This window comes from Suncus etruscus, chromosome 2, assembly GCF_024139225.1.
Source record: "Suncus etruscus isolate mSunEtr1 chromosome 2, mSunEtr1.pri.cur, whole genome shotgun sequence".
Lineage (NCBI taxonomy): Eukaryota > Metazoa > Chordata > Mammalia > Eulipotyphla > Soricidae > Suncus > Suncus etruscus.
In genome coordinates this window covers 135,832,382-135,857,805 of record NC_064849.1, presented here as the reverse complement: position 1 = coordinate 135,857,805, position 25,424 = coordinate 135,832,382, and the positions used below count along the sequence as shown (strand labels likewise).

The 25,424-nt window shown below is 42.0% G+C and overlaps 1 protein-coding gene across 1 annotated transcript in view; it reads right to left on the bottom strand.

Annotated features, from left to right (window-relative positions):
* Positions 1 to 14,067: 14,067 nt before the first annotated feature.
* JMY (junction mediating and regulatory protein, p53 cofactor) overlaps positions 14,068 to 25,424 on the bottom strand; it is a 95,682-nt gene continuing 84,325 nt past the window's right edge. Inside the window, 1 exon segment of the mRNA XM_049769083.1 lies at positions 14,068 to 14,201. Within this exon segment, the coding sequence (XP_049625040.1) occupies positions 14,068 to 14,201 (134 nt within the window).

Genomic DNA, 25,424 nt, shown 5'->3' with positions numbered 1-25,424 from the left:
AAACCCAGGTTGACCTCATGCAAGGCAAACCACTCTACCCACGGTGCCATTCTTCCAGTTAAAATTTTTGGGATTAGGGATCAGAGTGATAGCACAGTGGGTAGGTATTTACCTTGCATGTGGCTGACCTGGGTTCTATCCTCAGCATACCATATGGTCTCCCGACCTTGCCAGGAGTGATTTCTGAGTGCAGAGAGCCAGGAGTAACCCCTGAGCATCTGTCAAATGTGGCCCAAAAACAAACAAACAAAAATTTGGGAGGGGCCAACATGATAGTACAGGTCAGGCATTTTGCCTTGCATGTGGCTAACCAGCGTTCAGTGTCTGGCATTTCATATGATCCCCCAAGCCAGCCAGGAATGATTTCTGAGTGCAGAGCCAGGAATAGCCCCTGAACACCTCCGGGGTGTTGACAAATGTATTGAATGGAGGTGTTTACTTCCTTAGAACCTCAGAGAGGATGGAGCCAGAGAGCTAGGTCAGGGATAGAGCACTTGCTTTGCAAACTCAAAAGCTCGAGTTTGATCCCCAACACCACATGTGGTTCTCCAGACACCTACAGGAGCAACCCCTGAGCACTATCATGTGCATCAACTTCCCTCCCTAGAAAGGAAAGGAGATACAAAAGTGTCCAGTAACCAATGTATACTTTTGGTTTACCTTCTAAGACCAAGTGTTGAAGGACAGGTTAGAGCTCAAGTAGGCCAAGACCTTTAAAGCAAGGAGAGAAGAGAGAGGATTTGCAAGGAAAGAAGAAACGGAGCAGCTTAAACTGGTGTATCCAGATGTCTCTCTCTTATGTCAGGAGCCTACTGTCAACTTATTGGTGAGGTTACATAGCTTCTGATTCATCCCTTCCAGATAGCTGTTTATTCAGTCAAATATTTCATGAGCGTCAATGATGTCACAAGATTATACTGGGCAGGGCCGGGCGGTGGCGCTAAAGGTAAGGTGCCTGCCTTGCCTGCGCTAGCCTTGGACGGACCGGTGTCCCATATGGTCCCCCAAGCCAGGAGCAACTTCTGAGCACATAGCCAGGAGTAACCCCTGAGTGTTACCGGGTGTGGCCCTAAAACCAAAAAAAAAAAAAAAAAAAAAAAGATTATTCTGGGCAATGATGTTAAAACATAGTCCCAGGCCAGAGAGATAATATCAGGATTAAGGCATTGATTAAGGCATTTGCCTTGCACGAAACTAACCTCAGTTTTATTCCCAGCACATATAGTCCCCTGAGCACCAGCAGGAGTGATCCCTGAGCACAGAGCCAGTAGGCCCTGTGCATCACTGGGTGTACTCCTAACCTAATCCTTCCAAAAGACACAACTCCTACCCTCAAGAAGCTTGTAATTGGGCCCGGAGAGATAGCACAGCGGCATTTGCCTTGCAAGCAGCCGATCCAGGACCAAAGGTGGTTGGTTCGAATCCCGGTGTCCCATATGGTCCCCCGTGCCTGCCAGGAGCTATTTCTGAGCAGACAGCCAGGAGTAACCCCTGAGCATCACCGGGTGTGGCCAAAAAAATACAAAAAAAAACAAACAAACAAAAAACAAAAAAAGAAGAAGCTTGTAATTTAGTGCTGGAAGTTTATATGTTGAGCAATCAGTGCAACTGAACCTTAATTCATTCCCAGTGAGTGTGCAGAGCTAGGGAGAGGGGTCATGCAATTGAGGTGGCATTTGAGTTAAGGGGTAGACACTTATCTCTTTGACTAATGTCCCGTCACCGGAACAAAAAGCCACAAGCTCAGTTTCACCCTCACCCTCTCATCCTAAAGGTGCATCAGTGACTGAGTTTCACAAACCCCTGCACAGACAAGGTAGGCAGACTTCAGATCAGCACCGATTTCTGTGGTACCCTTGGCAGCTCTGACTTTTCTAGACACAGTAGAAAGCCCTACACCCCTGGAAGGAACTAACATGAAGCAATGCATGTTTTAGAAAAAGGGAAATGACTTTGATTGTATTATCTAGAATGAATTCAAGTCTCTAAGGCACTGTATTAACTACCCTCAGTGGCTTGTACTAACTTTATCTCAACACATTAACTACATCCTAAATCTCCTCAACGTTATATGTCCATTGCAATAAAACCAGGTAACAATGCATGCCAGGAAGTTCTACAGTAAAATGTTCAGGGTTTTGTTGTTTTGAAAGCAATCTAAATAAAAGTAAAAACAAAAAACTGAAATGAGGGGCCAGAGAGATAGCACAGTGATAGGGCTTTTGCCTTGCAAGCAGCCAATCCAGGATGGACAGTGGTTCGTATCCCGGCGTCTCATATGCTCCCCCGGGCTTGCCAGGAGTAACCCCCTGAGCAGAACTGGGTGTGACCCAAAAACAAACAAACAAATAAAAACCTGAAATGATACCTGCTCAATAGAAGATTTTGAGATCTATGTATGTGATAATATAGGGCTAGACTCTGGCTCTGGGGCACTAATTCCCAACATTGTGTGGTCCTCTGGCTCCCATCATAGTGGCTCTGTTAGCCCCAGAAGTGCTAGATCCAAGCAACACAGGTCCAGTACCATCAGGGTGACTTGCCAGAGCCCTGGACTGCTTCGGAGCCACCACCCAACTTCAATGAAATATTTAAATTCCTGCTTCTTCCCAGGCATTTCTTTTTCCATCTCTGTTATGACCCTTGGGATAATGGTGTTACTGCAGGGTTAGTCAGCTCTTCCTCCTCAAGTGAGATTAGTTCAGGGGTTGGAGGTGGGATTGGACTGCACTCAGCATTGTTTGGAGTTACAAGCTCAGTGATCAGGGTCACCCCTAGAAGTATTCGGGCCCATGCAGTACTGAGAACTGAACTAAATTTAGCTGCATTGCAAGTCAAACACCTTCATCCCTGTGCTAGCTCTGACCTTCATCTGAGGTGCTGTAGGGTTTTCTATTGTTTGTCTTCTCTGATTTTTTTGATTACACTCTTTGATGCTGGCTTGGCACTCAAGAACTACTCTTGCTGGTGCTTGGAGGACCATATGGAATGCTGGCGGCCAACATTTTTTTTTTTTTTTTTTTTTTTTTTGGTTTTTTGGGCCACACCCATTAGATGCTCAGGGGTTACTCCTGGCTACACGCTCAGAAATTGCCCCTGGCTTGGGGGGACCATATGGGACACCGGGGGATCGAACCGTGGTCCTTTCCTTGGCTAGCGCTTGCAAGGCAGACACCCTACCTCCAGCGCCACCTCGCCGGCCCGGCGGCCAACATTTGTTGGCCATGTGTAAGGCTACTACTCAGCCCCCTGTATTGGGAGTTCTGGCCTCAGATGAGATGTCTTATAAGTCCTGCCTCCTGCAATAAGAAATGGCTTTGAACCCTGCCCTCTCTCCAGGATAAGCTCTGATCATACTTGGGGACAAATAAGAACTTACCAAAGGATGGAGGATTGAAGAGCCAAGCCTGCCCACATCTCAATTTCCTGGGACGTGCAGTAGCTGCTTAGAATGAAGCATCATAATATATTGGCGCTCAGTCTCAGACAAGTTTCCTGGGCCCTTCATGGCCAGAGATGTCTAAAAAGCTTCTGTGCCAACCTGTATCAGCTGAAGAAGTCATTGGTAAAAGCCAATGAACGAGTCATATAGTACAGGGGTAAAGCACTGGCTTTGCATGGTTGATTCCCCGTACCACACATACAGTCCCTAAATGACACTAGGAGTATCACAGCTAGGTTTGCTCAACCTTCCCCATCAACCCCCAAAAGAGCAGTTGAATCTAGATGCATTCATGTATACCTGCATGGAACCAGAGCCAGATGGGCATCTGATGGAAGTAGGAACAGCAAGATGCCCTGACAAGGGTCAGAGGGAACCCAGCAAAGGCATCATTGGGGACTCCAGAACCCATTGTCCCCCCACACCTCAATTCCTGAACTCTATGCAGAACTTGGCTATAACCAGGGAGTGGGCAAAGATGTAAAACCTTCTGGAACTGATCATTTTTGCAACAGGCAGTATGTACTTTAGAACCAAATTCCACTCTTGGCACACCCTCATGGCCTACAGGGCCATCCTCCAACAGATTTCACAAGGATTAGTCACTGAGTACAGGTCTCCCTGCTTTCTAGTTTGGGTTTGAAAGGTGTGAAATTCTGTTTTGGACTTGAGCAGAAAGGACCATTCTGCCAGAACTTATCGATCTAAAGCTCAGGGAGGTGCAGGTTAGAGAAATGAATCTGCACATTATTGGTTATTATAAGCAATAGTGAGGGAAATAGACAAAGGCGATGAAGAGGACAGGACAGAAGCACTCCACAGCCCTGACATGTAAAGGGGTGTTCAGGGGCAGCAGTGGCTTGGTAGAAGAGCATATGCCTTGCCTGGGAAGCCTGGATCTCAGCTCCTGCTCTGCACATGCAGTTGTGAAAGTGATGTGCAGAGAAGGCATTAGAACCTTTGAAGAAAGACCCTAAGTGGGACCCAGAGAGATATCACAGCGGCGTTTGCCTTGCAAGCAGCCGATCCAGGACCTAAGGTGGTTGGTTCGAATCCTGGTGTCCCATATGGTCCCTCGTGCCTGCCAGGAGCTATTTCTGAGCAGACAGCCAGGAGTAACCCCTGAGCACCACCGGGTGTGGCCCAAAAACCAAAAAAAAAAAAAAAAAAAAAAAAAGACCCTAAGTGACCTAGAGAACTAGGAGACAATCCAGAGAAGCAGGCTGAGGTGATTACTATCATTGTTTTATTATAAATCACTTGGATCCAGTCCAAGAATATTTCAAATTTGTTGGGGCTAGAGTAGTACAGTGGGTAGGGCCTTTGCCTTGCAAGCGACAGACCTGGGTTTTATCCCTGGCATCACATATGGTCTCCAGAGCACTGCCAGGAGTGATTCATGAGCAAAGAGCCAGGAGTAACTCCAGAACACTGCCAGGTGAGGCCCAAAACCAAAAAAAAAAAATTTTTTTTTCAAAGTTGTACATCAAAAGTATGTGATTTCTCTGTTCCTCATTGGACAGGAAATGATTTGCCTTGAGACCAAACTTAAGTCCTGTTGTCTGAGCAGCCCAGAACTGTGGCTGCTGCAACCTAGCTGTTGTCTGGAGATTCGGTCACTGGTTAGTCCCGTGGAGGAACACTTCCGCTTGCCATTGTGGTTTTCCCACTCTTACCCACTTCCTTTTTCAGAAAGCTCTTCATCAAATTATTTCCAACTATTGAAACTAAACAGACTTGGGGCTGGAGTGATAGCACAGCAGGTAGGGTCCTTACCTTGCACAAAATTGACATGAGTTCAATCCCCAGCATCCCATATGGCATCACCAGGAGTAATTCCTGAGTTCTGCTTAGGTGTAGCTCCCAAGCAAAAAAAGACTAGACAGACTTGTTCTTTGTGACTAATGCTTATTTCTAGGAAGTGGAATGGAAAAATACATCCTTCCCTCATCACCCTGGCTACTAGGAAGCTCGGGACCAGATTTAAGGTTTGATTACTATCATGCTCATCAAATAGGAATTCTTAGAATTATGATTTTCTTGAGTTTTATTTGTTCTTTTTTTAAATCAGTAGTTTGAGATCCTAATATGACATTATATATTTAATATAAAGGTACTTGAAATCATTTTTGCAATAGGAAAGAAAAACAGTTAATAAAAAATAAGTCAATTTTTAGGAATTTTTTTTTAAACCAGTATCCCTTAAGGTTGATGATTGGTCTCCAGTACTAACTGCAGTCTTCATTTATCAGTTTATTCCAATGAATAGTTAAAAGAAGTGTTTTCCCAAATGTTAATCTGTTTAGGAATAACAATAGCAACAAAAGGATGCATTTCATTGGTTGATGGCATAGGCATGTAAGGAAGCATTAGCCCTGCACACTGTGATCTGGAAGCTTTCTGCCTGTGCTAGCTCTGCTAGCCACCAACAACAAGTAAGGTAGTGGGACAATGAGCCTTACAAGCATGTGAAATCCAAATCCCATGTGAAAGTTGTTTAATATGCTTCTTATATTTGTTGTCTAGTTATATGGATAAGAACTCAACGAAAATAAGCACCTATCTCTTCCTATGCTGTTCTTATGCTGTAACTTTGGACATTACTTTCATTTGTCACTTGTTTTGGACAAGCAGATTTTGGTTAGGGCTGGGATCAGACTTTGACCAATACTGACCAGGAAGATCCAAAAGAAAGCTGTCCCTGGTGCCGGGCGGTGGCGCTAAAGGTAAGGTGCCTGCCTTGCCTGCGCTAGCCTTGAACGGACCGCGGTTCGATCCCCCGGTGTCCCATATGGTCCCCCAAGCCAGGAGCAACTTCTGAGCGCATAGCCAGGAGTAACCCCTGAGCGTTACCGGGTGTGGCCCAAAAACCAAAAAAAAAAAAAAAAAAAAAAAAAAAAAGAAAGCTGTCCCTGAGGACAGCTTTTCCCCAAGGTGAAAACTGAACTATTAGATGTCATGGCCAGGTCATTCCCCAGGACCTAGATCATAGCTTTCCCCCTGGGAAGAAGGCAGAGAGTAAAGCTCACCTGAGCCTCCTTGTCTCCACGGGCTCATCAATTCAGCAGAAAGCCAGATGGAGTACATTTACATTCCTCACTGCTTTAACTCATCCAATTTAGCTGGCCCTGATCTAATGGAATTGAGAAACTCTCCTATCATAAGTGCTCATTGTGGAAATCTATGGCACCTCAGAGCCCTACAGATTAACATGAGGGGACCCCAAAGAGAGTTCTGACCCTCATCTTTGGTGGTTGATTCATTCATCACTCTGCGATTGTCTCAAATGAGTCATTCTAGTTTGAATTGACTTCTCCAGTCCAATCTATTTGAAAGAGCAGTAGCTACACGGAAGGTGATGAAGAACTCTCAGAAACCACATTGAGGGCATCAGATACTCTGCAGGCTCTTCACTTTGTCCTTACAACAGCCCAAAGAGTGACAGTGTCTCGGTATCATAGTTGTGCAGCCAGAGGCTCCAGGCATCCTTGGTCACCCAGAACTGTATCACACAAAGTGGAAATTTGTTTGAATACTGAAGAACTTACTAGACAGGAAAACCCTGGCAGCAAATGGAGCCAACAGCTCACAGGAAGGCTGTCTGTAGCTGGATCGGAACATGATCGGGGAACTTTGAGAAGAATGATTCACTCCATAGTTTCTGTTGCTTTCTTTAGTATCTGCCTCAAGGTAATCTTTCAGGGTAAAAGCACAGAGCTGAGAGTTCATGGGGTGCTGTCGCCCCAATACCTAATGACTGAACTGCCGTCTTCACACTGAACAGGGAAGGGATGGGCAGAAGAATCACAGGCGGTGAGATCAGGAAAACCTCCCTCAGAAGACAGTCCCCACTGTCTGGGTAGATTCTCCTTTAGGGACCCTGGCACCAAGCTGAAGCTCATTCTGACCTTGGACTCTCGAAAATAAAAGCATACAAACACTGTTGATGCGCTGAGGGTTCCTGCCAAGTGCAACCTGTCTTGCTGTGTGTATTTCTCTCTAAGGCAAGAGTTTCTGGGTTTTTGGAGTCAAGGAAGAAAGGTGAGTGATAATAAGAGGTAATAGTGGGGCCGGGCGGTGGCGCAAGAGGTAAGGTGCCTGCCTTGCCTGCGCTAGCCTTGGACGGACTGCGGTTCGATCCCCCGGTGTCCCATATGGTCCCCCAAGCCAGGAGCGACTTCTGAGCTCATAGCCAGGAGTAACCCCTGAGCGTTACCGGGTGTGGCCCAAAAACCAAAAAAAAAAAAAAAAAAAGAGGTAATAGTACCCCTTCTACACCCCCTGGAGCCTCTTCTCAGCCCTCCCCCAAGTATGTTCTCTAGGAGAGTAAACCTTTTTGGAACCCTAGATCTCAATATGAAGATTTTGGGGAGTCTGGAGAGAGTATATGCATCCATCTGGATTTGCTTCTTGGCATCCCATAAGGCCACCTGAGCACTGCCAAGAATGAATAAGTAGCCCTGATTTCCACTGGGTGTGCCCCCAAACAAACAAACAAAATAATTGACCATCCAAATAAAATTTATTTCACTTTGCCTGGATACTGAATGCAGTGGTTTTGCCTTTTTTTTGGGGGGAGGGGGAACAGCTTGGGTGGTGGTATTTGGATCATACCTGGTGGTATACCAGGGCTTATCCTGGTGATGTTTAAAGGGAACATATGTGGTGCTGGGGATGGAATTGCTGTATGAAAGTCCCTGAAGACAGTTTGTATGGCATCATGGAGCTGGTAGAATCTCCTCAGAGACAGATAATATATATATGGGTTTCTTGAAAACATGAAGCATAGAGCAACATGAAAACCACAGAAATGTGTTTTCAGATTCAAAAATTTTCAAGTTACAAATCAATCATAATAATGGTGAGAATTATGTTTTCTCATCCAAGCCAAGACTTCCTTAAGAAAATAGACAAGCATGTAGATGTGATGAAGATTATACTTTTTAATAAGTTATTTCTTCTTATTTGGTTCAAAGAATTTTTTTTGGTTCAAAGAATTTTTGAATTTCCAGTTCTTTTCACTTTATGTGTCAAGAAAAAAACATTACCAAGGAAGACTTCACTAATATATTCTTTTCATGCCACTGATTCTCTGCTAAAATTGTTCTTTGAAGGGACAAAAGTAATTTTATTTGCTTTTGAATTATGATCAAGTATTTTCAAGTGAAATTTCCTTTAAATATGCATTTTCTGATCTATCTATTGCAACATTTCAAAGGTCATGTATAATAAGATTTGCTGTTTGTGCTAAAGATAATTTTACAAATACCTTTTCAGGAACTATCCATAGTATTGACAATGGGGAATAAACACCAAGCAATTTTTTTTTTTTTTGGTTTTGGGTCACACCTGGCAGTGCTCAGGGGTTATTTCTGGCTCCAGGCTCAGAAATTGCTCCTGGCAGGCACGGGGGACCATATGGGGCACTGTGATTCAAACCGATGACCTCCTGCATGAAAGGTCCTCCATGCTATCTCTCCGGCCCCGCAATTTTTTATTTTAATTGGAATTTTTTTTTTTTTTTTTGGTTTTTGGGCCACACCCGGTGATGCTCAGGGGTTACTCCTGGCTGTCTGCTCAGAAATAGCTCCTGGCAGGCATGGGGGACCATATGGGTCACTGGGATTCGAACCAACCACCTTTGGTCCTGGATTGGCTGCTTGCAAGGCAAACACCGCTGCGCTATCTCTCCGGGTCCTTAATTGGAATTTTCTGAGGTGTATGTTTTGGATCAAGAAAAAGATGCAGTTTTTTTATGAGCTTATTCCATTTCCATTGCTAGTAAGAGTGGGAATGGGAACAAATGTTTCCATGTTGTTCTTTGTGAATTAATTCAAGCCCTAGAATCTAAGGCTTAGACAAGGTGTGAGGAGTTCTTTGTGAATTAATTCAAGCCCTAGAATCTAAGGCTTAGACAAGGTGTGAGGAGTGCATGGGGGGTTGCTAACTCAAAGAACCTCTTTTTGGGAACAAGGGGTGGGTGTCTCTGTCCAGCTGTTAAGTCTCAGTCTTGGATTTTGTCAAAGCTCATAATCGGCCCTCTCTCCCCCATTCTAGGAGAAGATGGTGCTCAGTTTGGATAATAAGGTTATTTCCAATTGAGAATGAGTCTTTGGTTTAGACATGGGCCAGCACCGCTCAGTTCTTCCTGCTGTTTCCTTCCTTTCCTTCCCCAAGTGGAGCTGCCCATTCACTGTGCTTCACATAGGTGGTGAACAGCTGCGTGTGACAGTGCTCTTCTGGACAAGGCCCATATTCCTCCTCTGCCAGAGAAGGAGAAAGACTAACTCAGGCCAGCCTCTATTTTATTTATTTTTGGTTTTGTTTTTTGGATTCATACCTGACTGTGCTCAGGGGTTTCTCCTGGCAGGGCTCATGAATCCATATTACAATGTGAGAGAACAAATCCTGATTTAGGCAAGTGCTTAAATTACTATTACTTCAATCCTCATTTATTTGAACATTTTGTTGTTGTTGTTGTTGTTGTTGTCTTGAGGCCACACCTGGCTGTGCACTCAGGATTAACTCCTGGCAGACTTGGGGAATTATATAGGGTGCTGGGAATGGAACCCAGGCCTGCTATGTGCAAGTCAAGAACCTTCCCCTCCATATATTATCACTCCAGTCATCTCTGCTAGTTTCTGAGGACATGGTCCTGGTCTGGTCCTACAATGTAGAGAATACTTGGGGATACCCTTGTGGTTCCGGGGAACTCCAACATGGCCCACCTGGTAGAACTTGAGGCACTATCTAGCATCAAGAATTGAACCCAGATCAAGCTCATGCTAGATGTGTGCTCTAACCATTGTACATCTTCCTAGACCCTATTCCATTTTTTATTTTCAGGAACTTGCCAAAAGCAAGAGGCAGAGGCCTCACTGGCAATTCTTGGTCAATACAGCCAAGGATTTAATAAAAGGATTTAATACAATGCTTGGAATGGGGGAACCTTCAGGACTATATTTGGTGGTGTTCAAGGGCCTTCAGGGCTAAAACCAGAGCTGCTCAAGGATTGGGTGGTACCTGGGATAAAAATCTGAGTTTGGTTGTATCTGGGTGCCTAGCTTGTGCCTTGACCACAGGCCCTGTGTCTACTGTTGAAAGATGTAAATCAATATCGACAGAAGATCACTGTCCACATGTGGATGCAAAGGGTTCTAGGAGAATATTTGGAGGGGTTAAGAACATTCTTTTTCTCCCTTGTGATGTTTCAAAGATACCTGCTGATGTCGACACTTTGAATCCGTATAGCATGTATAGACATGTCTACATTCATCTAGAGACATTATTTCTCGATAAAGTTAGGGAACACTTGTGTAAGATGTTGATTCTTAAATCGAAGGCTTGAACAGAAGACAGCAGTTTTGTGGGTCCCATAAACTAAAAATTTGATAAGCCAACTTTATTTTTGCACTGTAGGAGCCTTCTCCTGCCCCCCCACCACCAAAGCTTAAATATTTTGGAAAGCTATTTTGTTTCTCGAAAGCATATGAGTCTGTAAAAAAAGAATTTCTCTTGGGCCCGGAGAGATAGCACAGCGGCGTTTACCTTGCAAGCAGCCGATCCAGGACCAAAGGTGGTTGGTTCAAATCCCGGTGTCCCATATGGTCCCCCCGTGCCTGCCAGGAGCTATTTCTGAGCAGACAGCCAGGAGTAACCCCTGAGCACCGCCGGGTGTGGCCCAAAAACCAAAAAAAAAAAAAAAAAGAATTTCTCTCTTGGGGATCAGAGTGATAATAATACAATAATACATCAGGTATGGACCTTGCTTTGCACATAGCTGTCCCATGTTTGATCCTCAGCATCCATTCTGGTGTCCTGAACACAGAACTAGGAGTCAGCCCTGGGTACTGCCAGTGTGGATCAAACACAAACAAAAAGAAAATTTCTTTCTTGGTTTTAGGTAGGCCTGCTGTTTCTTTAATCTTTCCTTTCACCCTTCCTGCTGATGGCCCTGAGTTCTGAAGATGTGGTATCCTGGCAAGGGAAATGAACTCTACTAGCTTTTCTGGACTTAAACAGTTTCAGGTTACATTTTAATATTTATTGATTGATTGATAAAACTTCTGATCTTAATACCTCTCCACATGCTTTTCCTTCTTATGTCAATATTTGCTATCAGAGAGTCAATGGCTTTTCTGCATGGGGAAAGGAGGTATGTGTGTCTGGGAGGTGTGGGTCTTATTGTTTCTTGTTTAAAGGGAAGGTGAAGGGCCTGAACTGCTAATTAAAGCCCTTGAGGGTAAAAGCACAGTTTATAACAAAAAATAAAAAGTGTAGCTGTAGTGTAAAAATAATAAGAGAACAAAGAAGTGCTTGGGGACATTGTTGCCCTGTTCGCTCATCCCAGCCCACTACTGATTCCTAAGTGCCATTTGCTTAGTATGTTGGGATTCTTAATACCAATTTCTTCCCTCACTCTGCCCGGGCTGGTGTGTGCCTGCTCAGGTGTGGATTCCATTCTCCTTTTTGAATGGCCTATTCAGAAACTAGAAAACTGTAAGACAATTCTTCCTTTATAGGCCACCTGGAAAACCTATTTTAGTTGGCACTATCTGCAAAAATCACAGGATATGAGATTTGGAAGGAATTTCAGAAATTCTCCTCTACTACTTCCCAAAGGAGGAAACTGAGGCTAGACAAGGTAAGTAATGACTGAAGCTCATTCAAGACTCACTGAAAAAGGACAGTCCCTACTCTAGCTAAAGTTGATCTTAAATCCAAGCACTGAGATGTGTGAATACATATATGCACATATGTTGTGCTGGGGATTAAACCCAGGTCTTCAGCATACAAGGCATGCACATTACCACTTGGTCTCATGCCCAGCCCCTGCATTTAAAAATCAAATCAAGGGGCCGGAGAGATAGCATGGAGGTAAGGCGTTTGCCTTTCATGCAGAAGGTCATCGGTTCAAATCCCGGCGTCCCATATGGTCCCCCGTGCCTGCCAGGAGCAATTTCTGAGCATGGAGCCAGGAGTAACCCCTGAGCACTGCCGGGTGTGACCCAAAAACCAAAAAAAAAAAAAAAAAAAAATCAAATCAAATCGAACCTGTAAAAGTATGGGCTTCGAGCCGAGTGTATGAGAGGCAGTCAACTCTTAGTTCCGACCTGCACTGAGGAAGTCTAAAGCTCAAACCACTGCATGGGCATGAATGAGGCATTTGTGATCATTGTAGAACTTGGCAGAAATTAAAAAGCTTGTGGAAACAACCATATTACATTTCATTTTTTATTTGTATTTGCAAAAAAAATAGAATAAAAATAATTTCTTGGGTAAGAGAATTCTCTGGAATTGGGAAATGTTTCTTGGTCATGATCGTTCTTTTCACTTCCCCTTGATGGTTATTCAAAGAGCAGATATTTCCTACACAGAGATCTTCATCTCTGAAAAGTCTCATTGAAGTTGAAGTGAGGGCTCGGAGAGATAGCACAGCGGCGTTTGCCTTGCAAGCAGCCGATACAGGACCAAAGGTGGTTGGTTCGAATCCCGGTGTCCCATATGGTCCCCGTCCCCCCCCCCCCCGTGCCTGCCAGGAGCTATTTCTGAGCAGACAGCCAGGAGTAACCCCTGAGCACTGCCGGGTGTGACCCAAAAACTAAAAAAAAAAAAAAAAAGAAAAAAAAAAAAAAGAAGTTGAAGTGAGCTTCAATATTGTGAAGCAGTCATGGCTGGCAAATGAATTGGACCTTTTTGGAAATTGTACCTGTGCTCGGTTTAACATGGCAACCACATCCAAACTACAGGTGATGGCCCAGGTCTCTTTTCTTGCCTTTAGTCCATGAATGCCTGAGAAGTGTCAGGATTTCCCAGAGCTAAGAGGCACCCCTCAGGATGTGCAGTGATAGTACAGTGGTGGGCCTTTGCCTTGCATGCAGCCGGTCCAGGATGGATGGTGGTTCGAATCCCAGCATCCCATATGGTCCCCCGAGCCTGCCAGGAGCAGATTTCTGAGAGCAGAGCCTGACCGCTGTTGGGTGTGACCCGAATGCAAAACAAAACAAAAAGTGCTTTCTGGGCTGGGGAGATTCTTTAGGAGGAAAGGCTACTTGTCCTGAGTGGCTACATCAGCTGTGACTCTGTGCTCTTCAGCACCAGCACTACCAAGGACAGAGCCCTGAGCACCACTGGTAAGGCCCCAAATCAAAACCAACCCCTACAAAACTCAGCCTTGTGTGCTAAGTTGTGCTCTTCCACCTGAGCTAACTCAGCACTCATCTCTCCTACCCACCACCTTTGGCCAGGATCAATCGAGCCCCACACATCCTGCTTCTCTTTCAAAACTAGTGAATTTGGGGGCCAGAGAGATAGCATGGAGGTTGGCATATGTGCCTTGCATGCAGGAGGACAGTGGCTCAAATCCCAGCACCCCACCACCACCAAATAAACCAGTGAATTTCGCCATTTCTATTTTGAAGTATCAGTCCTTATTCTGTCTTATTCTTTGCAAGTGTCTTGTTTTGTGGATGCATTATTTTGCCTTCTTTTTCTGGCAAAAGTAATCTTATTTTTTCTCATCTCTGAATTACCGTTTTAAAATTTTGATCTCTATATTTAAAATATTTCAAGCTGTATGTGCTGAAGCTAGAGCAACTATCTGGGAGCTATGTATGTGGAAGGACTCACACGAGGGCTGCAGAACTAACTTCACTGCTGGCTTTAGGGGTGGGCTGATAAAGACAGAGGCTGGCTTTGTCATTTAGTAAATTTCCTCTCTGTGCTCCCCCCAGAGCAGCAAGAAACCATCTCTGGGGTCCTTTAGCAAAGAACTTTTTTAAGTTCTGCATTAGAACTGTCAAGTTTGAATGACTCAGAACCAACAGTTGTCTTTAGTGCACCCAATACTTGCTCTGCAACTTTACTTGCTGCGAGTTTTGTTTATCACTTTATCTAGAGAAGAAACCTCAAGCATTTCACACTGGGGCAGGTGGGCCTGGGACTGGGGAGTCTTCCTTCTAGCCAACTTTGCCCCACTTCAGTTCTCCTTCTCCTTTCCTGGTACTCCATGTTCAAAAAACAGAGCCCACTAAGCACTGGCACCAGGCTTGTCAATGCAGGTTCACTCAGGCCAGTGCCCTTCATTGGCTGAAGTCACACCCTGTGTATCTTTCAAACTTACAGCATTTTCTTCTGTCATTTTCTCGTTTTGTTCTTTGTTCAGTTAAACTTGATGAGGGAGTATTAAACTAATAAAAGGAAGTTATATTCCGAGTCCTAGCGTCTGAAAAACTCTCTGGTGTTGTTTAGCTTCATTTTATTTATTCATAAGTGAATAAACATTAATATTTTTCAGTTTCTTTCCCATTGAAAGTAAGAAAATAGAAATTCTGCACTTTTTTTTCAGCAGCACCCAATTTTTTCTACAAAAAGTAAACAGGAGGGCCGGAGTGATAACAGCGAGTAGGAAGTTTGCCTTGCACACAGCCAGCCCGGGTTAAGTTCCCAGCTTCCCACATGGCCCCCTAAACCTGCCAGGAAATAATTTCTGAGCTCAGAATCAGGAGTAACCCGAGCACTGCTGGTTGTGACCCAAAAGCCAACAGGAAAAAAAAAAAGTAAAAAAGAAAAGGATTTATTATTGAGTCCATCTGTGTTGCCTGTAGCACCGCTGTACACAACGTTGTGACATATTAAGTTCTTTAAATGAGGAAACAGTTTAAGGAGCATCTAGTTTCCAGTGTTCCTGAAGCTTCTAAATTACTCAAACCTTTGTGGCTTTTCATAACTTGTCTCATCTTCAGAAGAGCCAATATGTGTATGAGTACCAAGCCCCCCTGTCAGCAAGCCTTTGATCCACACAATCATGTGATGACCATCTTCATTGTACTAGTGAACTAAAGCACAAATAATTAATCTAACTTCACATAGCAAGTAGGTATTTTTTCCCCTTCATTACCATGCCATTTGCAACATATTTTTATTTCATAAAACAGGAAGATCTGGGTCCGGAGAGATAGCATGGAGGTAAGGCGTTTGCCTTTCATGCAGGACAGTGGTTCGAATCCCCGCATCCCATATGGTCCCGAGCCTGCCAGGGGCGATTTTTGAGCGTAGAGCCAAGTAACCCCTGAGTGCTGCTGCTGGGTGTGGCCCAAAAACCAAACAACAAACAAAAACCAAAAACAAACAAAAACGAGGAAGATCTACCCAATTCCCCAAAGGAAACAAATTAAAAAGCAACCCCCATCACCCCAGCATCCTTCTACCTCTTTCCTCCGGAGCTCCAGGGCTTCCCCTAGGCCACATGCCTGGGCAAGCCAGCAAGGTGGGTTCCTGGGAGCTTATGGGGGTACCCTAGGCATTCCCCACTCCCAAGCAGGCTCCAGAGGGAGGCTTAGGGTGCGGGCTTTGAACTTCCGGCTTTCTGGCTTGGGAAGGATCTCCTTCCTTCCTGGAAGCCGGGACTCTCAGCCAGCATGGGTTTCTACAGACCTCCGTTGTGCCAAAGGCCTTTATTACACTTGGAGGAGCTTAACTGGGGGTGGCAGGTAGTTGCTCGTCTGTACTCAGGCAGTCACTGGTAATTTCATACCAGTCTACATGTTCCAAACCGCGCGCACAATATATATTAATAGTACTCCATATCATTAAGATACGTTCTTATGTATGCAGAATGTCCATTTTGTATTTTGCTCTTTATCACACCCCTACAAAACTCATTTTTATTCTTTAACTCTCTCAACCCGAACCATTATCACTGCAAATTTACCCTTTTTAACTTCAGTACTGCACCATCCAAAATCACAGACAAACGTGCTGGCACTGGAATTTAACACCCATCCAGCTATTTCAAAAGCATAAAAAATGACAAGTATGCCCTTTGAATTGTTTATAACTATTTTCTTTGACAGCTACATCTCTTACTTAATATTCTCTTATATAGTGAGGCTTTCCCCTACTTTTTATCTTTTCTTCTCTTTGTGAACTGATCAATAGGAATTTGGTGAAAGATTCCCTCAGTTTATTGCTTATGTATGAACCAAGTCACGGGGATTGTTGGACTTGTTCTCGCAGCCCCTATATGTACCAATAATGCCACGTGACATCATTCCTTGTTTGCATAAGCACATTAAAATGGTGAAATTCTACACATACAAATAAGTTCTTATCTAATAGAGATGGGAACACACAAAACTTGTAGTGCAATTGGACCTTACACCCTGAACATTGCCATAATGACCTGGCGCAGGCCTCATGGGCATTCTCCATTCACTCCTGAACTAGGGAAGCCACCTACAAAACATCCAACATTGTCTGTAACATCACCTGGAAGCAATCTCTACAAGGGAAGACCCTACCGCTGCTCTGACATCGACCTACTCAAAAGAGACTTCCCTTAACACTGAGAAGACTTAACAATAATAATGTCCTGCTTACTGGACAGGGCTCTCTGCATTGCCCATTGTGAGGTGAAACTAGAGGACGCTCGACATCAGCCTGACTTCAATGTAGGATACGCAGATTCCAGGATCTTTTGCCAACAGACTGTTTGAAAAATAAAACTGTATTGTCACTACAGACAAGGACTTGGATTAGACAAACTATTCTGCCAGAACCTAGAGCTGGTGTTATGCCAGGAAACTTCAGGGGTAGGATCTCCTTGTATTTATGCCAAGGCTTTTCCTTTCCATGTCACCCATATTTTGGTGGGCCTATGCAAACAATAATTGCCACTCTAACCATTTTTACTTTGCTCCTTTGACTCTAAACCTTAAATAAATAAAAAAAATCCTACTTAAACTTTTGAGGCTAAAATAAACTAATAGCATATGCATGGAAATGTAAAAACTACTATGCCTTCAATGTTTAAGGAGTTACACAAATATCATGGCTTTAAATTGCTTTGTGTACCACTAAGAATGTTATAATATCTGAAGACTTAAGGGACAAAGTAATTGTACATGGGTTCTGTTTTATTTCTTCTTAATGTTCCTTGACTGTATGTTCAAAATTAAGGTGTCAGCAACGGGATTTCTTCTGAGAACTCTGTTTATTGGTGATTGTCCTTCCATGGTAACTTTTACCTTGTCCTTTTCTTTGCATCATCGTTCTCATAATTAAAATAATTAAAAAGCAGCCCCCCAAAGAGCTAATTACACACACACACACACACACACACACACACACACACACACACACCTAATTAAAAGGAGCAAAAGGGCTGTGTTTTTCCCATTCAAGCACAGATTTGGCTAATTTCCTGACAACACATGAAAAAAAGTTAAACACCAAATTCTACGTTTTTTGTAGAGCAAGCATGCAAATTATATCATGGAGAAAATGTTATTTTAATTCTAGAATTCTAATAAAAGAATTAGGGTTTGAAAAATCTTTATTGTGAAATGTAACATCTACTCAGAAAAATATATGGACAGGAATGGACAGATACCAGGTTTGTCAAGTTAATCTGCACTTTCCCACTCTCCAGATGCTTCTTTCTAGTTATTAGCTCCCCCTTTCCCCCATGGAGTGATCATGATTCACTTTTCATTATCATAACCTTAGAGGCAATTGTTCTTTCACCCCCCTAAATACATCCCAAACAGTATTGGTCACTCATGATTAGGTCGTGATGGCAGCTGCTGCTTTCATTTGACCGTCCCATGGCGTGTGCAGCTTTTCAATTTCCCTCACTCTGGAGGGCTCCGTAGCATCGCATTAGCACATTCCAAGAGTTGGTCCTGGTTTGTCTGTACTTTGGCTGAGGGATATTTGAGTTTCTTTTGACTATTTAAGCTGTGACAACAATTCTTGGATGTCTCCTGTTTCTTTCTTTCTTTTTCTTGTTTTTGTTTTTTTTGTTTTTTTTGGGCCACACCCGTGATGCTCAAGGGTTACTCCTGGCTATGCGCTCAGAAGTCGCTCCTGGCTTGGGGGACCATATGGGACACTGGGGGATCGAAACCTTGGTCCATCCAAGGCTAGCGCAGGCAAGGAGGGACCTTACCTCTAGCGCCACCGCCCGGCCAGATGTCTCCTGTTTCAAGGCTCAATGCACCATATACCAAACATTGAAAGTTGTTGCCTAGCAGTTTTCCCAAGAACATTTATATCACTCACTAGCATGTCAAATCTATTATTGGGGGGGGGGGGAGGCACACCCGGTGGCAGCGTTCAGGGGTTATTCCTGGCAGGCTTATATGACATTTTAAATCTTTTTTTTTTTTTTTGGTTTTTGGGTCACACCCGGCAGTGCTCAGGAGTTACTCCTGGCTGTCTGCTCAGAAATAGCTTCTGGCAGGCACGGGGGACCATATGGGACACAGGGATTCGTACCAACCACCTTTGGTCCTGAATCGGCTGCTTGCAAGGCAAACGCTGCTGTGCTATCTCTCCGGGCCCGGCCTTTTAAATTTTATCTTTCCTTAGGAAAGATCTTATTTTGGCTCTTATGTTTTTGTTATTGAAAAGCTAATTATTTTTATCTTCAAATTGGTCATTTATTTTTTGGGGAGTCACACCCAGCAGTGCTCAGGGTTCATTCCCAAAGGGGCTCAGAGGACTTCTGGGATGGAGATTGAATCCAGGTCAGCTGCATGCAACTGTACTATTTCTCTGGCTTTAAATCTACTTTTTATGCACCCTGCCCCTCTTCAGCAGTTGATGTTCTAGGAATAACTTACTTTTATGGAGTGAACGAAGTTGGGTGAGTTTGGACTCACACCTAGTAGTGCTTATGGACCAAACGTGGTGCCACTGAGGCAGGGTTGGCTGTATGCAAGGTAAGCACTTTAGACATGTACTTTCCCTTCAGCCCCAAATTTTTAGCAGTAATTTGTTGACAAACATTCCTCCCTTTTGAATACACAATATGCACTGATGGAATGTATTAAATGCTCTTTGGGGATTAACTTTTTTATTTTTGGTTTTTGAGTCCCACCCAGCAGCACTCAGGATATTCCTGGCTCAGAAATCGCTCCTGGCAGGCTTGGAGGACCATAAAGGATGCTGGGATTCCAAACGTACTTCTGCATGCAAGGCAAACGTCCTACCTCCATGCTCTCTCTCCAGCCCTGAGGTGAACATTCTTATAGGAACTTGTTAGTAATCAGATTCTGACACAATTTAGCCAATGGACTTTTATCACTTTAAGGTCGTTCCTTAAAACTTTTTTAGGGCCATATCTGGCTGTGCTCAGGAATCACTCCTCAAAGGTTTCAGAGGACCATTTGGCATACAGGGTCTAGACCCTGACTTGACCTCATACAAAATAAGTGCCCTACAGACTGTACTCTCTGGAGTCCTCCCCAAAACTATCAATTTTAGGCCTGCAAATTGCTAAGTTTTAGTAGTATATTAAAGGCTTACAGATGACATGGTGGATATGGTGAATCATTTACAGCTGGGTGTAGACGCAGGCAATATGCTAGCTTTCACGGTACATGAATAGATTTCTGAGGCAAAAGCACGCTGGGACCTGCAGCTGTGATATTCCCATGAAGCAACACTATGAAGGCCTATGTTCCTGTGATTCTCCTAGCAAAACTGTAGTGGGAGACAGGTCTCCAAATAAGACACATTGGTCCTGTGTTACAATCAATAACAATCAAACTAATAGACAAATAATCAAGCACTTCAAAGAGCTTGTTGTGCCTGATTATTTTGTCCCTGTAGAAATCGAACTGACTTTAATTCACATCTTGGTGCTTCTTAATGCTTCTGGTTTTTACTCTTCTTGAAAACTTGTATTGATCAAGAGTCTCTTGCACATTTCAGCAAGGAAAATTGTAGCCTAGAACAAATAGGTAAGACAGAATGAAAGATAGCAGTTGGACTTTAGAGGGTTAATGGTGGAATTGAAAGAGCTATAGAGAATGAAAGTTTTCTACCACCGCTAAATTCAATGCCACTTTAACACCTTAAATCAGTGGTCGGCAAGCCGCGCTCTTGAGCCACATGCGGCTCTTCTGTGTGCCGGGTGGCCGTTCCAGGAGTCAGGACTCTGCTCCTAGCTTCTGCCAGTGTGCGCCCTGTGTGGCTCTCAAAATAAATTTCAATCGTGGTTTTGGCGAGATTTGGCTCAGTTGAAAAAAAGGGCCCGGAGAGATAGCACAGCGGTGTTTGCCTTGCAAGCAGCCGATCCAGGACCAAAGGTGGTTGGTTCGAATCCCGGTGTCCCATATGGTCCCCCGTGCCTGCCAGAAGCTATTTCTGAGCAGACAGCCAGGAGTAACCCCTGAGCACCGCGGGTAGTGACCCAAAACCAAAAGAAAAAAAAGAAAAAAAGAAAAAAAAGGTTACCCACCACTGCCATAAATCCTGTTAGTGTGCTTCAAATAGTATTTTTGTCATTGTGAATATTAAGTCAGATTCTGCAATTTCCCCTCATATCTTTTTTCCTTTTTTTAATTTTTAATTATGAGAACAATGATGCAAAGATTCCCTAGTTTAATGTTTAAGGCTAGACAGCACTGCAACATATTTTTCAAATAAACAATGGGTGAGATTCAGGTGGTGAAGACAAGAGAAATATTTCTGCTAAATGTTCAAGCAGAAAAGCACATGAGATGAGCATGTGAAATGGAGACAGAAGTGAAGACGTGGAAAGGAGTCCAAAGTTGGGTCATAGTAAGTCTTGTACACTGATGATGTATTTCTTAGTGCCCCAAAGTGTCCAGCCCCAGGAAGTAGGTGTTTGGTCATGCAAAAGAGCCAAACCACATGATTTTGTAGACTTTATGACCAGTGAGGGTCAGACAGGGCTATCCCTGATGTAGAGACTAGAACACTTAATAATGAAAAATTGAAATAGAAATACCTTTACTTATTAAGACGAAACTGATTTCTTTGCTGGGGCTCAGACCTAGAGCTGAGCTGCACGTGAGATTTAAGTCCCTTGAAGAAAGCCTGCCCTGAAGTGTGTGTCACTTGAGTAGAGACAGTGCCAAATCAACTCTGGGTTAAGCTTACCCTGCTGGGAGTTGCAGGGGTGGGGGCTGAAGTGACAGTGAAGTAGGGCTCGAGCTTTACATATGGCTAACCTTGTTTTGATCTCCAACATCACATATGGTCCCAAGTCCACCAGGAGTAATTCCTGAGCAGAAAGCCAGGAAAGAGACCTGAGCCCCAAATGCACACCCACACGAAAGTTAAAGTGGAAATCCAATAATCCCGATTTAGTGCTCACTTCGGCAACACATATACCAATAATAGCAATAGATGATCACCAATTGACTGCTAACATGAAAGACACTTAAATATTTTCAGCTTAAGTCAGTGTGTCCTAGTGATGCAGCTAGTTTCACAGATAACATAAGGTTACTAGCACAAATTAAAATAATTTTATTATAAATAGTGGTCAGGATGGATAGTGGTACAATCTTATCAATCCTTATCAATCCTGTCTTATCAATCCTGACACATGTCATAATAAATATACAACTTGCTATGTTCTACTAAAAATAATAACTATCTAACACCAATTCTATTTTAAGCAAACAAAACCCAGTTAACTCAATAAATATCTTTTATTAATGAAAAAAGGAATATTGTTAAGCACCAAAACTGTATGTTGTTACATTGCATGTACAAGAGAAAGGTGATTGCAATACTTGGTGTACAAGTACTTAACTTTGAAGTCATGAGTGTAAAAAACATGAAATACAAAGCAATACAATAATTACAATGCAGAAAATTTGCACTAAAGAGCAAAAAGGCAATAGTCAAACAATTATTGGAGATTTCATAGTATTGCTATAAATGCTTGCTTAGTTTTTCCTTTTCCTTTTAATACTTTAGAATGTTAGTTGAGTATATTTAAGTATTGTAAATCTGCATCACTTGGCATTTACAATACTTTGTGCACACCATCCATTTAATTGCTATTAAAGCCATCCTTAAAAAGCCAAGCACAATGTGCTAGTGTTTTGTTCCTACCATTATAATATTGCACAAAGCTATTAATGGTGAATCAGGTTTCCATTAAAATTCTCATTTATCCAGAGTCACTAAAAAACTTGTCAGTTTCATGAGTGCCAATGGGCTTTATTCATGCAAAATAATCTGTAGCCTTCAATATTTCATGAACTATCCTGGTTTCACGCTTGGCAAGACCATTCCATACCATGAGAATTCGTTGAGAAAACGGGGCTTCTATCAAGTTCAAACATCAGAAGTCACTGTACGTGTTGTATTATCTACCCTCTTGGTGTATAACCAAAGGGAAAATGCCATAGTGTAAATATGGAGAGGTAAAATCAACAGAATGTAGTAGTGGGGAAAGCTAGAGAAACTTGTTATACCTTTAATAACCACAGAATACACCCACATTAGAACAAACTTCCCTTGTTAAAACTGAGCTCTACATCAACAACCATACCTTTTATATTAATTTAAAATTCACTTTCTATGACCTTTCTTATTTTTAAATCCGATTAAGCCACTCTGAGCCATATATCAACTTAAAACAAAAAGCACTAACTTTCTCCTATTTCTCAAAGGATTGCATGAGATTCTGTGTGAAATGTTGGTAAAATATTTAAGTATGCGAACCACAGAGGTATTTTCTGGGCATATGCCTGACAGTGGCATAATAAATATTTGGAGAGGGGAGAAATATTTAAATTTAGAACTCAATTTTATTCTTAAATATCAAGCTATACATTTAGTGTGGGCAAAAATAAATTAGATTAAATGTGGGCAAAATTCTTAGAATGAACACATTTTGAAATAACTCATAGACAAATACACACATTCTCTTGCTCAATCCATACTATTCCCTCTTACTGTAACAAAACCACCCTCCATTTACATACATGATAGTTTAAGCATCAATATAAACGCATTTTGTAAGAAAAACTTTTAATTAAATTAGGCTATATTATAGGATTAAAATATCATTGCTTCATTTTACAAAGCAATCAAGCAGACGCTTCTTTAGGTGCCCTAACTAAAGAGCACTCTGCAGCAAAGTTCTGAAATCACTACTAAATTGTTCAATGTCACTAAATAAATGTGATATAACCCCCAGAGTAAGGTGCTTCTACTCTCTTGCCTTTTTTTTTTCTTTTACCTGAAATGCATCTTGCTGGTCAATCCTCTAAAAATAATTTTTCTATGCTAAGCAATAAATGGGAACTAAATCTTTTTAAATGCACATTCAAATTATTATTATAATTTAAATTCAGTGCAAGAATTAGGTAAAACTTGTTTCACTGTTGAATTTTAACAATGCATCTCCCACAATTTTTAAATGTTTTCATTAAAAAACACGTTATCTTGGTAAAGTACATAAAATCTGAATTCTCTGTTAGTGTCTTTAAGAACCCATCAGTATTTAACAGGCTCATATCTGATACTAAGTGCATAATATCTAAGTTATAGGGTTCAACCAAGCAACCCCTGTATTTACCCAAAGGAAAAATTATTCCCTTATGCTATAAGCATTGACTTAACAATTTTACAAACTCATTCAATTAAAAAGTGGAATCTTAGGGAATGTATAAAATTTTATTGTATACTGGTCCCATTTCAAACAGAAGATGCTGCTCATCCATTTTTTGTTTCACTGGTTTAAGATTAAGAATTAATTTTTCTGCGCTTATATGGCCAAAGTGTGCTTTATAATCCCACACATTTTATGAAGATTAATTTTTCTGCGCTTATATGGCCAAAGTGTGCTTTATAATCCCACACATTTTATTGACAGAAAGTGTGCGACACGTTAACAAACGTTAACACAGTATCAGTTTTTTTGCCACGCAATAAAAAGTATATATGAAAATGCTGGAAATCATCTATGATTTCATGTAATGAGACAAGCCCCACATTTCACTGTGGAAATAGTACACCTGTCGCAACTGTGCTAATAAGCATTTAAATATGCATTTTACAGAAATGTTTCAATTCCACAGCAAAAACTAAGGAATGATTGTTTTTAAGTTGCTCATAAGATCAATGCAGCTATAAAATATACATCAAACAAGCAGGACAACTGGTCATCTTTTTAAAAATCTTCTTTAGCCAGATGTTTTCTTGTACTGCTAAACTAGAATGCTATTAGAACATTAAATCATTTAGGAATGTCTTTCCTATACATGCCCCATTGGCTATATATAATTTTGGTTTTTTTTTTTTCAAATAAATATTTAAAAATTACCCCCAGAATATTAGACTCTAAATATCCAGATTATCCTCATCTATTTATTTTTATTATTTTAAAATATATTGCTGTTGAGACTAAATTTGTTTGGTAAATTAACTTCTAAACTTAGCACAAACAAGCAGCTGTTTGTGGATTCTTAAGACAGAAATCATGTTAATGGGAATTGAACCTTTGATATTTAAAACATACATGTGTACAGGCAAGTCTGGAACTAGAAATATGATCAATTGTAAGTACCATTATAACAAAATATACAAAAAAATTAATGCTAAGGCCAAAAATAATGTTTACATTATTAGGGGCAAAGGGGGGAAAGGAAATATAACCATGCTTAGATATTTTGGTTCTGAAAATGCTTTAAAATAATGTAAAGGTTGAATTGGAAATCTAATTTTGATGGATTAAGAGGGCTATTATTTAAAATTTTAACATTATTTCCAAGAACTCCAAAGTTCTTTGTAAGATCGTGAAACAGAAACTTGATTCTTGAGTCAGGGAAATGGATGTGTTGAGGTTTTTGGCCAGAACAAGTAGGTCTGGTTGCTCAAAAGAGATTTGCTTTAATCTGCTTACTTCTCAAGAGTTCTTTGACTTTCTTAGAGTGTTACTCTCACAGAGGTGAATGTCCACTCTTCACGATTTGTCAAATTCATTACGAATCTGGTCAGACAAACAGATCATTGGTCCCCTTTTCATAAGTGGGGCAGTCTTTTAATGGAAGCTGAGATGGACAGCTAAATGGGAGAGCAAATTCCCTTGGACAAATTAAAAGAACCGTGCTTTTGCTTTATTATTTATACAGATTCTCCTATATTTTTCTAAATGTCAATGAGTGAAAAACAATATCAAAGGCATAAAATTGATACATGATTTTTT